This window comes from Lupinus angustifolius, chromosome LG03 (genome assembly GCF_001865875.1).
Source record: "Lupinus angustifolius cultivar Tanjil chromosome LG03, LupAngTanjil_v1.0, whole genome shotgun sequence".
NCBI lineage: Eukaryota > Viridiplantae > Streptophyta > Magnoliopsida > Fabales > Fabaceae > Lupinus > Lupinus angustifolius.
In genome coordinates, this window is record NC_032011.1 from 16,133,983 (window position 1) to 16,152,610 (window position 18,628).

Sequence of the window (18,628 nt, forward strand, 5' to 3'; positions counted from 1 at the left end):
TAATGGTGAACAAGTTCTTGTGTCTCTTACCATTTAAGAAACAACTTCGGAAATAGAAGATAACATTTAGAATATTGCTCTTAACAATATTCCAAAACAAAACAACAATGAGGTTTTCCCTCAAGTACCTATAGAGCAAACTCAATAACCTCAAGAAGTAGAAAATGATTATATTCTATTTCTTCAAGAACATGAGGAAGTACCATTCAACTTTTGTCAAGCCAAGAAAAATTCTAACTCTCAAAAGTAGATTGATGTTATGAAAGATGAGATGAAGTCTATGCATGATAATGACGTTTGAGATCTTGTCGAATTACCTGAAGGTACGAAACCTATTAGTTGCAAATGAATATTTAAAATCAGGAATGATTTATAGAGTAATATTGACAAATATAAACTGAAAAAATTACTTATTAATCCAACTATCATCTAGAAATTATACCTTGTGGCTACAAAACAATGCCAGGAAATATTGCCAAATTAAATGGTTCCTCTAATTTAAGAAAATAATAAGTAGGCATGTTTGATTCAATTAAAATATCACATCCCTTTTGTGAACGTAGATTTGGTATCCCAGATTATGTTCCATATATTCTTCCGCGCTAATTAAAATATGACATGTCAATTAATTTTTTTAAATATTCATTATTATTATTATATTATTGTTTTTGCTTCATTGTCATGACCCATGACAACGTATGAGGCCAAATTTGGGACAACTGTTCTCTTTTGTGGGAAGAACAATCATATTTCAAATGTTGGAACTTCAGACGTAAAACCATGTATGGCCTGATATAACGATCGAGATAATATACTTCTGTAAGGATCACTTTCCCTTTTCTCCTTTAAATAATCAAGACATCTCTCAACCTCAGATTTTATTTCTAAGTATAGTTCTTGAGCTTTTTCTCTGTCTTTAAGTTCCAGTTTCCTTCCTGTTATATAATATTTGATTAATCTAAGATATCAAAATAATTTACAACTACATTTGATGGGTGTTAAAAATATGAACATACCTTCTGTTTCAAATGGTTTTCCAAAATAAAAGTAGAACCTGCCAGGAACTTTAGGGAAAAATCCAGGCACATAAATTGGTTGATTTCCCAACTCACCAACAACATCAGTCCTGGATTTCACAATATACATGAGAAGCTTATAGCAAAATCATTGTTGCATGGAGAACAGATCAGAAAAACTTTCCTAAAGATTGCATTGATAAATCAAAGTTGTCCTAAAAGTAGGTAGTGAATTAATATATCTAACTGCCATATTTTTTCATTCATATTTATACTATTAATACAGGGAAAACACAAAATAACCATCCATCATGGTGTAATTTGTGTTTTCCTATTTTGCCCTCAGTATCTTTTTATTTCTACCAAAAAACCATATAATATTTTTTTCTTATTTTCTTATTTTATCCTTATTATCTTCTTATTTTAAAAGTGTATTTAAAAAATTGAATATTAGACCAATTGAATAAATTCAACCGTAAATTTAGCGCAAAAAATTATATTTTAGCACAAAAAATTATATTTGAATTTATAAAATACAAACTATGCATTACAAACGATAGGAAAGCGGGTTGACAGGCACGGCAGTGCATGTCAACACGCTAGTTTACCATAATGTGAAAACCAAACCGACTGGCGGTTGAACCAGAAAACCAGACCTTATACCAGTGCAATATAACAATTATATTGGTCATGCAATTACGCCGATGAAAACTGTGCAAAATCGATCAAAAATCAGTTATACTAATCGGTTTTAATTCAAACCGTATCGATTATACCAGTTAGTTTTCATTTAAAATTACATTTTGTAATGAAATTAACTTAATTTTTACCAAAATATTATAGTAGAGGATCAAACCTAGAACCAATACATTTGTTTATACTTCTAAATATTGATCACATTCTTTATTAGTTTTTCAACATTCATGTTAATATAATAAATATGTATATAATTTCATTGGTTTGTGATTTAATTAATGTACTAATGATTAAACCATTATATCATTATCTTAACCGGTTTGATGACTAATACAGCATTAATAACAATGATATTTACCTTTTATCTCTACATTCACCATCATTAATATTAATTTACTAATTATCTCTCTTACTATAAAACAACTATTAATGATAATGACAGTCAGAAAACTAGTTATTAATATCTTCTTAAACTTCTAAATGGATAAGTAAATAATATAGAAGATGGAAAAGAAAAGCAATAAATGTATAAATAATACATTATGGTTCATAATAGGTATGAATCAACAAAAAAAGCTGGATACCTCAATTTTGGAACGTCCTTTGTGAGGTTTTCTGTTGCAGACTTTAAGGGTGGAATTTTTACAATGTCATCATAATCAAAAACAAACTGAAAAGGCCGATGATGTAAGTGTTAGGGTTTACACATTATAGTCTAAAAATTAAGCTATGCATAAAATACCAACAATAAGTTGGTCTAGTGGTGTAAAGCTCCACTAGATCCTCAGAAAGACCAAAATGTCAAGGGTTCGATTCCTGATAGCGACATTTGTTGGGATGGACAACCTTACACCCAAAAATGAATTAATTCTTTAGTATTTTCAGGTAGGAACTTTGTAAAGGAAATGGATTAGCTTAGTGAAGATCAAAACTTACATTACCAACATCATCTTCACCAATAGTGCCAAAAGGTACAATTTTGGCTCCAAATCTAGCTGCCATTCTGACAAACTCAGATTGTTCAGGCCAGAATAACTTGTATTCTTCACCCTGAGAATTTAAACAACCTCATTTCAGAGCATAAATACAGATACATAAAGAAACTATGCCTACAAAACAACCAATTATTTCTCATGTTAAAAGCCAAAATGATACATTAAATATATATGTCAATTATTTAGCTTCCTTTTTAAGTTTTTGATGTTCAGTAACTGTGGATTTATCAGCAACAGTATGACATTGAATGTCAAGCATCTCATACAAGGTCCTCTGTGCTGTCATTATTTGCCGACATGTCAGATAGAATTCTATGTCAAGAACGCTATCTCCATAAATGTGCTTACAAGCGGCACCACTTGAATAAGTTTTCAATAATGTATATTTTTGTTGCATAATTTATATTTAAAAAATAATAATATCCAAGTAGTGTCATGCATTATGCCTATTAGGTAGGAATGTAGCATCATATGTAACCATGTTTATGGGTGAAGATTTGTAAGTCATGTCACTAGATAATAAGTGGGCTTACATGTGGACCTCTAACAAATATTTACTATCTCCTTCCATTTTCAATTCATATTTATAAGTCACAGACCTTAGGAGGAGTCAAATGGCAAATCTATGATTCCATTGGAAAGATGAAACTCACTTGTAATAGAAAGAGTTTCCTTACTAGGATTTACCTTCCTATGAAGAGCCTCACGCATACCTCCAGGATATAACAGTATATGAGACTTGGAAGACAAAAGTTTGAAGAAGCTTGTTGGTCCTACAGGAACAGCACCCATAAGTCTAAATCCGTCAAATGCAGACAAGTCTGGCACAACTCCGATTTCTTTTCTGGTAAACACCAATGGATGTGCTAACCCTCGAACAAGGATATTTCTTTCCATAAAAATTTGAGTGACCAAGGGAATTAAGTCGAGTCCAAGTAACATGTGGTAACCAACAAACAGAACAGGACCTGCTGAAGGAATTCCAGCAAGGCCCCTTACAACTGTTCCATCCTCCAAAGTTGAGAGCATTACAGGACTTGTAAAAGTGTTAATCAAACTGGAAGCATAAAAAGTGGCAATGTTAAAACTTGTTTCATTATAATACAACTCAGTTAGTTAGAAAATATGAAGAAAATTGTGCAGCTGCCAGGGTTTCAACCCAGACACTCACACTATATGCCTCGCAACTCTACCAACCGAGCAAACTCTCAGGGCAAACTTACATGTGTTTAGAATTTATATACTAACAATTTACGTTAATTGTATTGATGGCTTACACCGAGAAATTTATCCCGTTAATTGTACCTGTTTGATTCTATTACTTCTTTGACTTCATTGATTGTTGGTGGTAAAAAATCTGATACATAGTCATGACGCTTGCCACGACGGTAGAGAGAAGCACGCTTGATGACTGTTACCAGGTCAACACTACTTTCCTGCGCAGTGAACAAATGCACCACATTAGGGTCTGTTAAGACTTCACACTGATATTTGGTATTTCTCTCTCCCATCAAATGAGTAGGAATGTAAGATCATGTTGCATGCATGAAGCAGAAAAATAGAAATACAGAACTTATACCAAAAATAGGAAATGTCCACTGCCTTCAAATTTACGAAGCTCGCATCTTGGAAGTAACTGACATAGTCTTTCACCTTCCTGTTGACTAGGTAGTAACCGATCATTTCCACTAAAAGGACAGATGCTAAAACTCAGTTTCACTTTTAAAAAAGAACCATACACTAGAAGCAAAAAATATGTTGTCTACATGTGTTATTAAGTGGGGTTATTTCACTATCTATAATGGGATTAATTGTCCAGTTTAAGCTAATGCACGAATTAGAAACTAAAAAAGAATTACAGTCAGGAATGCTAGACCCCACTAGGGTCATCATAATCTAGACATGCTTTCATATACGAAAAATCATTTTAAGATCAGATAATCAATTACTTCTACCATTTAAGCTTGTATATTTTGCCCAAGTTAACCATGACAATTTATCCTTAACTGATTAACAGGCCATTAGATTGCTCAGTTCACATATTCCAACAGATTCAGAAAAACTAGTTGATCTAGTTCTTTCTATCATGATGATAATGGTTTAGAGTTCAAGAAAGCTAAATTTGGATCCTCTCCATCAGCATCCAAAGGCTCTAATTCTTCCAATTGTATTTTTAATTGATCTGCTAACTTGATTGGTGTAATGTATAGTTACAACTATTATGGAGAGAGAATGGATAAAGAGTGTTGGAGAGGATCAAATCTGGTAGTATTCCTGCCTTTTTTTAAATAGCATTTCTGCTATGTGTATTGAAAGCCAATGTTAACAAAGTACATATGGTTTCATATTTTGAATGATAAGTCCAAGAGCATGAACCTGCAAAGTATCAAAGTTTGAGCTTTGATAGCATGAAGGCGTGAATTGACATAAGCAGAAGCTGACTTAAGCAGCTTTAGTTTCCACTGAAGTGTTTCTATTGGCAATATATTAGCAAGGACCTGAAAACTCAATCAACATTAATTTTAATATTCAAAGTAAATAAAGGTAAAGCTCAATCTAAGTACCAGCAAGCCAAAGTAAAGAAAACACAGTCATGTCTATCTTCTTTGGAAGTCCAGCATATTGAACTTTTAAGAAGCTTATGTTAAAAGAAATAAATTAAAATACAACTTTGAATTGAGATTTCTTCTAGAATCTGCTTTAAGAATTGTCATTAATACTAATACAAATGCTTCATATATTCAAAGTGCAAACAAAAAGCCATGCACTGCTGTCCAAGTAGGAATTTCATTTTCTTTTTAACAAAATGAATAGCTGAATCTTACAGGGAGAGATCCTGAGAAAGTAGTTAAGTCCTCCAATAGCTCTCTAGCTGTATTTTGCAAAGGAAATCCTCTCACCAAATTATCCAAAAGGCTCAAAGGGTCACCTAATTTTACAAGAAAGTTGAAGGAATAAATGGAGAATGACACAATTTTCTTTGTTAAAAGATAAAGACAAAACACATATGCTTAATCTATGATAAATGATCTTTCTATAATTATAGATGATTGTATTGTGCTTAAGGAATTATAATACCAACAATCAATTTTTTTCTAGTCGGTGGAGTCAACTAAAAACTGATAAGCCATTTAAGTCTAAATCCTTCCTAATGCCAAAGGATATTGAAGTAGAAAATTTAGCATAAACCCTACTGATAAGCAATTCATGAACATTCGAGTAAATATTATCAGAACCAACAAAAGGGAGACATTTTCTTCAACAAGTTTACCTTTTAAATATGATATACAAAACAATGAAGGAAAAAGACAAAAAGAATCACTGTGAACTAAGTGAAGCACCATAAAAGGCATGAAACATTTATGTGGTAAAGGAAGAAAATTATATCCACAACAATCTCATAGGACGTGTAAATCATGGATAAAAAATGCAACAAAATCAGGGATGCATGCAAATAGCATCCACATTACATGTAGATGATATAAAATTGATTAACATTTCTTATTAACAAATTCAAAGAGAAGTAAAGAACATAATAAACGAAAAATGTCTATAATTTGAAGCATTGAAACAACCTGAAACCTACAACTAAGCTAAGCTGAAGTTACTACTAAAAAATTGTGTGGCAATGCAAACAACCTACAAATGGAAGCTTAGAGGCAGCCCAATGTATATAAGCCTAAAGCCAACTAAGATGGGGCGTTTTAAACTAATTAAAATAAACAATACTAGGAATTTGTCTGTAATTTTTGGGAGTCCTAATTTAAAAAGATGATGCCTTCTTAGGGGGCCTTATGTTTGGGCTTCACAAGGGAAGTCTTTCTCATGGTACCCAACAATGGTTTTTGTTTCAAGAGGTACCCAGCAATGGTACCCATAATTCTTTAGAAGTACCGTAATTAGATCATGATCTTATATTTGTTTCTTTTTTCATGTTTATTGTTTCTTTTGGCTTACATAATGGTTCAAAAGTATTCCAACAAATATAGAGCATTTAGAATGAAATTAGACCCAAATACATCAAACATGGAGCTTGAGAAAATAGTTTTTAAAAAAAAGTATAACCTAGGGAGCAAGAAAAACAAACCTGATATCGAACTGAGAATTTCTGGTGGGAAAAGAGAGAGTGGACCACGCATAGCTTCCAATAACGGTGTTAGAAGTTGCCACTGTGATCTGCCAAATGAAGTAGCTGCCAAATTGTGTTGTGAAAGTGAGATCAGGCACTTCGGGTGTTTTTAAGTGAGGTACAATTACATCAAATCAACTTGAATATTGTACAGGAACTTTTTCTCAATGGTGTGCTTATTAAAGCATTGTCAATGAATGGCATTATTCTGAAAAGACTAGCCCACACCATATTTGTAAGCAACAGCTGACATCAGTATCCCAGGCTCCAAGCTAATGCTTGGTTGCATTATTTATCAGACTTGCCATTACCATATCTATAATCTAACACCAATTACCATATTGATCAATGTATACATATAACAGTAAATTAGTTTATTCATCATGGCTACTCGAAATTATTGAGTTCAACTCTCACTTTCTTTCATGCAGCTTACAATGTTAAATTGTGTTAATTTAACTACTCATGAACAATAAAGTTTTAAGGGATTATATCTTATCTAACATTACCATAAGTTACCTGGGTTTGCCAAAATTAGTACAACATCAATGTCAGGGATATGGGCTGCAACGGCCAACGCGAGGCATCCTCCTAGAGATTCTCCAACAAGATATATGGGTCTATTTGGTAACTGTTGATGTTCTGATCTAACTGTTTTCTCAACTATTTTCACAAGCTCTACAAGAAGAACACATACAGAACAATAAAATATGATGTAAAATACTGGAGAGACAACATGAATTTTCTGAAAGTGTATGGAAGAAAAATATTTGATCTCATTTTCAACGGGAAAAACATGCTCTACCATTTTATGAAGATGCATGTCTATAATTAAATCAAATACAACAGATTAAGCTAATGGTGAGTGTCAGAAAGTTCAATAACATTACAAATTAATATAGAGGAGTATTGGAAAAGAGCATGACCTGTAAATGGTGTTCTATCTGCAACTGGAATATGCAAGCACCAGACATCAAAAATACTGCATTCCATGGAAAAAAGAGAGAGAGAAATTAAAAGAGTATTTCTAGCATATCACTTAATACTATTAGGATCATCTAGATATAAGAAATCCTTTGGCCTCAAATTCATCTCATCAACTATAAGGCACATTCTTAAAAAGAAAATTGAATATTTTTAACATGTGTATTGTCACATTTTAATTTACCAAAATTCATGGTAGTTTTGTGAGTGCACTTAGGCATTAGCATTAAATGAACACAACCTTCCCAGTTTCTGATGATGCAAAGTAAGTCCAAGTCCCACACCATCAATCCCTGTGATATTTCAAGCAATTTATACAAATATATTCATGAGTATACTTATTTTTTGATACCATGGCATAAAGAATAAGACTAAGACTACAAAAATGTTTAATCTTCAGAGAAAATAGATTAGGAGTAGTACTTCAGCGTGCACTAGATTGAAATGACAACACAATTCAACTTGGGCTTTGCTAAAGAATTAAAAGCACATGTATAAAGATTTGTACAGCTTTTGGAACATATATTTTAGGTTGAAGTTTTTGGTATCAGAAATGTTTCATATTTTTTGGAATTTAATAGTCTCATCAAAGGTGTGAATCCAACCTTCAAAATTAGATTATAAGACATGGAAATCTCACATTTCCATTTTTTTAACCTACCAAATGGAAATCTCACATTCCCCGTTGAGGTTCTCAAACATTACTTAATAGCATTGTTTAATAAATATAAATTAACTTTGGAAATCCGAAGACAAAACTTCTCAAAATGTTAAATGCCTAGCTATAAGAAATTACTTCTTCAACTTCTTTAAACAATTTTCTAAAGGCATTTGTTAACCTTCTCATTTATTTAATAACTTTTAAGGAACTTGAAACTTGCAAAGTAAAAAAATGTTATAAGGGTTACTTATTGTTTTTTTGGTACTACCAAGATTATCTCTTCATCCTTTTTGGGTACGGAACTAAGAGTTACTTATTGTTTATAAAATACAAATTATTAAACTTGGATCGATCGTTGGCTCAATAAAAGTATTGAACATTGAGTCAATGGTTAGGTTAGTGAATTTTTTGTAGGACCAATAGGCTCAATTTACATTAAAAAGTTAATATTAACATTATTTAATAACTTTATAATCAAAATTAAAAATAATACATTAACACAAATATCTAATTAAACAATTTCTGAAGAGAGTTCCCAACAAGAATATGTCACAAATGAATTTAAAATATCAGCAAACAACACAAGTTATACACTGCACATCAAAAGCGCACAAATAACATTAAAACTTAGTTAAACAATTAAAGTTTTGTTACAACATAATATAATCAAATAGTAAATAAATTACAAATAATTTACATTTTTATGAGTAATTAGTAACTCATTCCTTTTCCTAATGCCAATTAATCGTAAATACTAAAAGAAAAACTCAATAGATGTGCACACTCAATTCGCTACAGCATTTTAAAATTGTCAAATTATTTGATGATACAGAGTATTTAGTTCAAAACATTTAGTTAAAAGCATTCATTTTGTAGTTCATAATGGCAAAATTGCTATGATATATTAGCAAACACACGTAAGGCCTTCCCCACCCAAAATATTAATTTTTCTTTCTTCTCTACATGTGCTATAGTATAGTACTTATTTGTGTGTCTTAAATAAACCATGTCAACTTTGAAGTTACCTTAGTAGGTATGCTCATATTTCTGTTTTGAACAATGATTACTTAATGAATTGATTCATACTTTCATTTTACTTAGCATTCTAGGAGCAAATTGTCCATGAATAATGATTCATATTAAAATAATCGTTACAGTTGAATATATTTAATGTATGGTGTATTCTTCAACATTTAAATTAGGGGTGGCAAAATTATCCATAATCCAAAATCCATTTAAATTAAAGTCATCCAAATCCATCCGTTAGAATTAATGGATTTAAATGGATATAATCCAATGGATAGTGTTTATAATGGATGAATTCAAATCCATTCATTATATCTGATGGGTATATCCATTTGGATGGATACCCAACCATCCAAAAAATAAAAATAAAAACAATTTTTTTTCAATAATTCAATATTAATATAAAAAATATCCCTCATCTTTCTAAGCACAATCCTACACATTTTACAAAAGTTGAATATTGAAATTGTGATTTTAAAAAGTGCTTATAAAAAAAGTATAAACGATTTCGGCCTTAGTGCTTTACCCCAACATCTTAATGCAAAATATAAATATATCATTTTTGTTATTGACTAATGTGATAATATAATAACAAAATGAAATATTTCAGCAAGATGGACTGTTGCATATAACTTATGGAAGTCCTAATTATTAGGAGTGTAAGCGATTCCAGTTTAAACCTCAAAACCAATGAAACCGAACCATAAAATGTGGTTCGGTTCAGCTCTGCGGTTCGGTTCAGCTCCGCGGTTCAATTCAGTTTTTTTATTTAGAACCATTTAAGTTTGGTTCGGTTCACGGTTTTATAAATTTTGGAACCATTAGAACCAAACCGCATATTAAAAAATAATTTTATTTTATATTTGAATGGTTAAGCTTTAAAGTTATGAGATAAAATATGATTAAGAATTTAGAATTATTAAGACATATATGCTATAAATAAGATGCATATAGAAAAAATAAATTAGTAAACAAACCTAAATATCTATTATCTCTATTATCTATTGAGAAGATAAAAAGAAAACAAAAAAACTAGTATACATTTTGTCAATATTCAGAGATGAAATTAATTAAATAAAGAAATTAAAAAACTAAAAAAAAATAAAGGAAGAACTTGAGGACATTACTAATGATGTGGAGTATTAGGTGTTACTATTAGACTAAAATATTGGTACCAAGTTTGTCATTCTTAAATTTTGTTGGACATTGTCGAAGATTTTGTGGACGAGAATTTCAAGTTTGTAGTGTGTTGAGATGTTGAATTATTATTGTTTTACTAGAAAGAGTATTAAATACTGTATTATTGATGTGTTTAGTATTCATTTAGTTGACTCTATACCTTGCAAATTTTGTTCATCTATTTCTTAAAGGATTTTCTTTAAATAAGTTGAAAAACCGTGGAACCGAACCATTAAAATTTACGGTTAATCGAGTAGAACCGAACTGTATCTTTGTGTTAGGTTCAGTCACTAAATTACGTCAAAATTGAACCGAACTTTTACCCCTACCAATTATGTTGCACCAGATATTCTTGCCAATAAGTTTGCTTATAAAAAACTTCACAAATTCACCTTTTTGAAAGGGTTTATCAAAAAAGCAATTTTTAAAAGTGATTGATAAGAAAATTATATTTTAAAATGTGTTTTTAAAAAAAAAATCACTTTTTAAGAGTAAATTAAAAAAAAAAACTTTTCAATTTTTTCTAAAATTGATATTTAAAAATGATTTATTAAATAATACTTTTAAAAGAATTATTTTCTTTAAATTGCTTTATTAAAATTGTTTTGTTCAAATTAAAAAAAGTGGGTTGGATATAATCCAATCCATTAAAATGGATAAAATGGATGGATTGGAAACCATTCGATATGAATGGATTGGATAATTTAAAAATGTGATGTAATGAATTTATATGGATTGGTGAATAGTTAATTCATTCAAACTCATCCAATTGTCACCCCTAATTTAAACACAGTTATATGATATAACATAAATTTCATTCAATGACAAATAATATTCTATACTTTGATTTCTAACTCATTATATTCTTTTATCAAATTAATATAAAAATAATTGCTGTTTGGCACAATATATTGATTAATAAAACTTATATGTTTGAAAGGACCAAAATCAACGTTTTATTAGGGTCATAAGATTGATAAATAGAAAGGGATAGAAGAAAAATTGATTCCAGAGTTTTAAAATTAAAAGTCGTATATAGTTATATATTGTTATACCGACTGTTTTAAAAAAAGAAAATAACTAAATTTTAGCTAGAGTTAATAATCATTAAATACAAATAATAAATAATATAATAACAATATATAAAACTCATAAATGGTAAGAATATACATCTTTTTTATTTTAATACAATTTCAATTAGCTAGAATTTTCGAAAAAGGAATTAAAAGAATTAAAGAGGAGAGAATGATATTTAAATATAGTTTAACTGTTATTATTTCTAGACATATATTACTTAAGACTGTATAGTAATTATAACTTATCCTATACACATGTTGTAGTAGTAGGTTAAAAAGTCACTTAAAAATTATATATGAAGAAAATGTAGATTAAAAAAGCAGATAGGGAAATGAATAAAAAATATACTTTATGTTATTTTTATACATTTGAATTAAAAGACTGCCACTTCGTATATATGTAAGAAATAAAAGTGAAAGATAAATATAATTTTATTTAGTTTGAGAAAAAGTTGTAACTTTTGATTGTAAGATTAGATTCCACTCTAATTGCCTATTCATATTCTCTACTAACTATTAAACCAAAAAAAACAATGTACCAAAAAATATTCTCTACTAACTAATTATACTATTATGAAATTATGATTGGTTAATAAGGAATCTAATAAATATTCATACTCTGATCCGAAAATAATATGGTGGTTCCATATATAAATATAGGATAGCACTCATTTGTTTTAGTTTTTTCATATTTTCCTTTTTTATATTCTATCTTGTCTCCATTTTTGTAGCCAATTAACACCTGTCACTGGCTACGATGAACGTCAACTTTTATTTATCATCACCGACCACAAATTTTAGAAAATTATTTTTTAATACAAAGAGTTTAGTTGTGGATGTGATTAATACCCAATATCTTCTCCACTTATATAACATCTTTTGAGAAAGAGAATAAAATATTTTCTGACTCAAGGAGATAAGTTATCTCATTCAATCAATAAAATTATGATATATGTTCTATTTAATTATTTTTATAAAAATATTTCTAAAATTAAACAAATCAGTACATATGTCATATTTTTATTGACTAGAGAATATAAATTATATATGGATGAAATACTTTATTCTCTTTCACACTAGAGATGGCAAGACGGGTCGTCCGACCCATTTAGCCCGGCCCAAAAATGTCCGAAAAAATTTAAGTGGACGCGGGTATGCCCGCATTGGTTAACGGACAAAATTCATTGTCATGCTCGTTTTAAAACGGGCTAATGGGCTTGCGGTCTGCCCGCGGACATGGTTGAATAATTAAAAAATAATAATAATTCATTTAATAAATGAATTTAAATTAAGTAAAGTAGTTGGAGATAAAAAATTAACAAAAAATTTGATATTTTATATAACGTTTAACAAATTACATTAGATTACAATTTTTCTAGTGATTAAAAATCACATTACATCATAATCTTACTTTTTTCCTTGAATTATATTTATGGGCTGCCCAGGGGTCTGCATGCCCAACGAAAAAGCCCGTAAACTTGGCGGGCAAAATGGGCCGGACAAAATGGACAAAAAATTTATATCATACCCGCAAAAAAATATGGGTTATGCGGGCGCACCCGTAGTCAATTGTTGTTTTACCATCTCTATTTCACACATGAAATAACCTCTAGTGATAGTGACTTCCAATTAATGGTCATTAATTACTTTTCATTTTCAATACCTTTTTGGCATACTCTCTCTAACAATAGACCAAACATCGACACTAATATCAACTGGTCTTTTTTTCGCACCAAATCTTAAATATCAATGGGCTAAATTTTGGATCCAAACTGGTTTCTAGATTGGAGAAATTCGAACAAGTACAAAGCTGACTAGGATGAATTCAGGTTGGATTGAGAGTAAAATAATAAGCCTAAAATTATGGATTATCATTGAAAGAAGAATGAGAAGCAAAAAAGTAACTTAGAAGTTAGAAGATTGAACAAGTGCAGATCAATGTCATTTTTATACAGTAACGCATGTGGGCATCCATTATATATAGGGGGAAATGATATGCATAAGTGAAAGAGAGTAATATTTCTTTACAAAGTAGAAAATCGAATGACCTATAACCTAATGATATGTTGTTGCTCTAGTTGTAGAATATGAGATGGAAAATGAGGACAAGTATCTAACGGTATGCATAAGACTGGTCGGAACAATTAAATGTATTCCAAGGGTGAAACGAATGTTGTGAGGATCAGATCAGATTATTCGATTGATTCGAACGTTGATCGAACTTGAAAATAAATATAGTTTACAGTCATAATCGAGTAAAGATTGAATTGGTTTAAATTGTGGAAACTTCAATCTAACAATGTTAAACTCAATTAAATCAGATTAACCCAGAAAGTGAATCGTACAGTTCACATAAATTTAAAAAAACATAAAACTATTATAATATTTTATTTTATTTCAGTCCAAAAAAGGATAAAAATATATTATTTCAATATAAGTATTCATAATTATTAATTATATAAATTTGTATTTATATATAATTATATATTTATTAATTATATATATGAAATCAACTGATTTGATTAGATAATTTAATAATTTAAATTAATTTAATTTAATTAAACTTAACATGAGACATGTTACCGCAGGATTTGCAACTCCTCTCTCACATAAAACAAATAAGGCTTGTCACCACAAATATTAATCGATTTTGGGAATGGATTCGTCTTCAGCCTGTTAATACTCAGCTCTAACTTTGACCTCCACCAACCACCATGATATTACAATTTTCATTTAATTTTTTAAAAGTAAAACGTTATAAAAAACAGGTATAGTGAGAGTAAAAAGATAATAGTATGAAAATTTATGTATTTATAATATAAAGATTTATACATAGTCGATATATTATCCACTTTTTATATATATTATTTTTATTTGAAAGTAAATAATAATTAAAAAATGAATGGTAAATAATATAGTGACAATGTAAAAAACTCTTACGTTTTTAGCATATACATTTTTTTCTCAAAAGATAAACACTATTTGTTAATACTCGCCTACTCAACTCTGGACGTTATTTAATTCTTATCATTTTAATTATTCATGAACCATCTTAGGCAAAGATTTTAACCCATATATAAATAAATCTTGCAACTTATATCAATATACGAGTTATATGAGAATTTTGTAATTTTCATTCAAGGGAAGACAGCTATTTGCATAGAATCTAATTAATTTATATCTATATGTAAATTAATCTAGAAGAAATTTTTATATGCATTCATTAATTGAATATAAAAAACTCAATCACCCATCATATTCAATAAAATATTTAACTCAATTGATAAAATATAATAATTAATTATTAAATCACTTAAAACTTTCTAATTTCTTTTATCCTATATATATATATATATAGTAGTTAGATAATATACTGTATGTATATAAATTTTTACACTGTCAGTACTTATATATTATTACACTCATAATTTATTACGAGGAGACCAAATAAAATAAATATGTTATATATTTTTTGAGTAGGAAAATTTACAGAAGAATTTAATAAAAAAATAAAACATTACTCATTAATCAAACATGAAATAACACATTAAAATTTCATTATCTAATTAACTGATCTCAAACAACTGTTTGTCCATTAAAGCAATGCTGCATTCTAATTATATTAGTCAAATCATTAATTTTTATTTTTATGAGCAACATTAATTACAAATCTTGGAAAGTGATAAGTTTTTTATCCTACAAGTAAGGATATGTTGCTTATACCAAAAAAAACTAACATCTACAAAACAAATTGAAAATCATTTTCACACCAAATAAGAATATCAATTTAGTTTAGTTGAATTAAAAAAAGGTCAAAATTTTCAATTACTCAATTAGTCTCATCTTGGTGGGAAATTATTTATCATATTTTAAGATTAACGCCATCCACAACTCAAAAATAAATAAATTAATTAATAACAAAGCACTAAGCAAAAAAAAATAATAATAATGAGACAAAACTAAATAAAAACAAAATTGACTCACCCGGCAAAAACAGCAGCAGCGGAGATTTATCCAACCGCGAACCGCTCTCCAACGGCGAAAACCACCGTGGCGGTCCACCGTCCGGTTTAGCAATCTCCTTCAATTGTTCCACGTAACTCCTCCAACCGCTTCTCCGATTCAGTTCCTCCCCGTCCTTCTTATTCTCACTACGCTTATCTTTTTCCGCCGACGTACCTTCTTCTCCGTTCACCTTCACCGACGGAATTCCGTTATTTGGCGGTATCGCCGTCGTGGTAGTCTCCGCAACTCGGTCAACGGAAAGTGCGAAACGTGGAGGCATGATAGGAATCCAGCTTGCCTTTAATTTCAAAAATGTCTGCGACGGTTCTTCGCGGCGGTAGACGGGGAAAGAAGCGGCGGGCCATAGAGAAGCTCCGATGGCCGCCATGGCAGTTGGTGGAGGCAACTAAGGTACACTATACTCTAATATGCGTTTGAAAGAGGTATAGATGAAAAGACAAGTCGAAACGTTGAGTGTGTGGATTAAATTATATGAGAAAATGAAAACTGTATCTAGAAGTAAATAAACATATTTTTCTGTGTCACAAATGACCATAGATGTCATTCACGTGGGAAGACACTTGTTAGAAGAGAAAGACACTCATGACTCTTGTAATATTTATGTAATATTATTATAAAGATTTATATATACTAAATATATTATTTATTTTACAATAATTTTTGAAGTAAATGATGATAATAAATTAATGATAAATAATAGATTAGTAATATATAAAAATTCTTACACTATCTGCATACATTTTTCTCTAATCTATCTATACTTCTATACTATTAATAAAGGAAAAACACAAAATAATCACCCTCCATGGTGTAATTTGTGTTTTCCTATTTTGCCATCAATATCTTTTTATTTCTACCAAAAAAACCATATAATATTATTTTCTTATTTTATCCTTATTATCTTCTTATTTTAAAAGTGTATTTAAAAAATTGAATATAAGACTAATTGAATAAATTCAACCGTAAATTTAGCACAAAAAATTATATTTAAATTTATAAAATACAAACTATACATTACAAACGATAGGAAAGCGGGTTGACAAGCACGACAGTGCATGTCAACACGCCAGTAATAATAGAGAAAAATGTTTAATAAAGATAAAAAAAAGTTTTTATATTGTTAGGTTATTATAATATATATATTTTATTTAATTATCATTGACTCACTCTTAAATATCTTAAATATAAGTTTATAACCATAAGTTACACAAATGAGTAATATGATGGATGATATAATGATTATGTATAAATCATTACATTAACAATATGTTTATATTACAATTATAATAACAATATTAATAATAATAAAATACTAATAATATGGAAAGTAATGCTTTTAAAATTTAATTATAATGCATTATGTAGTTAAATTTTTAGATCTTAGAAAGTATTTCAACATCTTAACTATATACGTTTTTTGGATAATATTTCTTGAATTTGAAAATTTTGAGTATGGCAAAACCTCTAAGAATTAGCTGTTTAAAAACGAAGGAAAGTTATTATGTCCACAATGACATATATGTTAGGAAATCTCAATTCGACAAATAAAATAACCATAAAAATATAATGAATTTGTAATTAGTTATTGAAGATATCGATATACCTTTTATTTCATTTCAAAATAATTATCTTAGAGTAAATTACACTGATATCTCATGAGTTTCATTGAAATAAAATTATGTAAATTACATTTCCTATTAAAACATACATAAATCACTCATAATTATATATATATATATATATATATATATTACACCGACTAACCATGTAAAAGAGATAGATGTAATGATATATTATGAAGACAAATCTAATAGTACAAGAGTCAATGTTTATTTATTAATTTGGTTAGTTTATAATATAGTATAACAATAATTTAATCATCTTCTTAAAATTATTAATACAATATAGTATACCCATCGTTATTGTTTGTTTAAGAAATTACGCTTGCATATCTAAAAAAGTGGCCAATGTAATGTATTTGTGTAGTTATGAGTGGTTTGTGTAAATTTAAAAAGGCAGAGATAGTTTATATAATTTTGATATAAATATAATTTACTTTTCTTTATAGTATAGTATGTCTTCATTCGATTCTCATTATTAATTAAAAACATCCACCTAAATGTCAACAGGATCACATTCATTCTCAAAGTTTGAATTTTCTACTAAATTACAATAAAAATGCATAATGAAATAAAAGTATAAAAAAAATATTTATAGAATATTTAGCACGGGTTTATGACTAGTCTCTAATATTTTGAAAGGCAGTGGGCTTATTGTCCCAATATTTTTTTAATTTTTTTAGAGAAAATAAAAAACTAAATATATTGAGTATTTAATAAATTAATTTTAATAAAAAATACTGTTACATTAATAAAGGCAAATAAGTCCTAATTCACCTATCTATCTTTTATCCTGGCTATTTGTTTCATATTTTTGAAGTTTTAACTTTTCTATTTTCTTATATTTTAAAATTTTAAAACACATTTTATTACATTTTCCAACTTTATTATTAATTATAACTCTTTTAACCACTGATTTCTCAATTTTTTAGATTAGTTTCTAATGTGGATAAAATGAGGTTATATTAGTACAAGTTTATCAAATCTTTACATCATAAATTATTAAATTATGTACTTAACATTGAAAATCAAAAGATAAAAAACATTAGTAAATTAAAACATGTTTTCTTTATGATAAATGATCATTAATTCTTACACCAAATTCTCCTTTTCTTTACATCAACAATGTGTTGTTATAGTGATGTAATGTCACGCTAGATTCTCAGGATGACCAAAAGGTCAATGGTTCGATTCTTAGAAGTGATGTGTATTGGGATGAAC

General features: G+C 28.9%; 1 protein-coding gene across 2 annotated transcripts; it reads right to left on the minus strand.

The window, feature by feature from the left end:
- LOC109343528 (acyltransferase-like protein At3g26840, chloroplastic) lies at positions 388–16,278 on the minus strand. Of its 2 annotated transcripts, XM_019581873.1 has the most exons (14): positions 15,747–16,278; positions 8,062–8,113; positions 7,763–7,818; positions 7,356–7,514; positions 6,795–6,899; positions 5,533–5,636; positions 5,084–5,205; positions 4,287–4,395; positions 4,013–4,143; positions 3,395–3,764; positions 2,649–2,762; positions 2,297–2,382; positions 1,017–1,126; positions 388–935 (listed from the first exon to the last, which is right to left on the minus strand). In XM_019581873.1, the coding sequence occupies exons 1-14, from the start codon at positions 16,153–16,155 to the stop codon at positions 745–747; spliced, it is 2,118 nt and encodes a 705-aa protein (XP_019437418.1). In that variant the 5' UTR covers positions 16,156–16,278; the 3' UTR covers positions 388–744. The 2 variants fall into 2 exon arrangements, with proteins under 2 accessions (XP_019437418.1, XP_019437419.1); XM_019581874.1 differs by lacking the exons at positions 388–935; positions 1,017–1,126; positions 2,297–2,382 and adding an exon at positions 2,403–2,558 and having other exon boundaries at positions 15,747–16,277.

Excerpts from the sequence above, each read along its gene's own strand:
- LOC109343528 (XM_019581873.1), bottom strand. The coding sequence starts at position 16,155 with ATGGCGGCCATCGGAGCTTCTCTATGGCCCGCCGCTTCTTTCCCCGTC. Across the intron at positions 6,900-7,355 it reads ACTAATTTTGGCAAACCCAG|CTACTTCATTTGGCAGATCA; the intron begins GTAACTTATGGT and ends ACAATTTGGCAG. Across the intron at positions 1,127-2,296 it reads AAGGACGTTCCAAAATTGAG|GACTGATGTTGTTGGTGAGT; the intron begins GTATCCAGCTTT and ends TGTGAAATCCAG.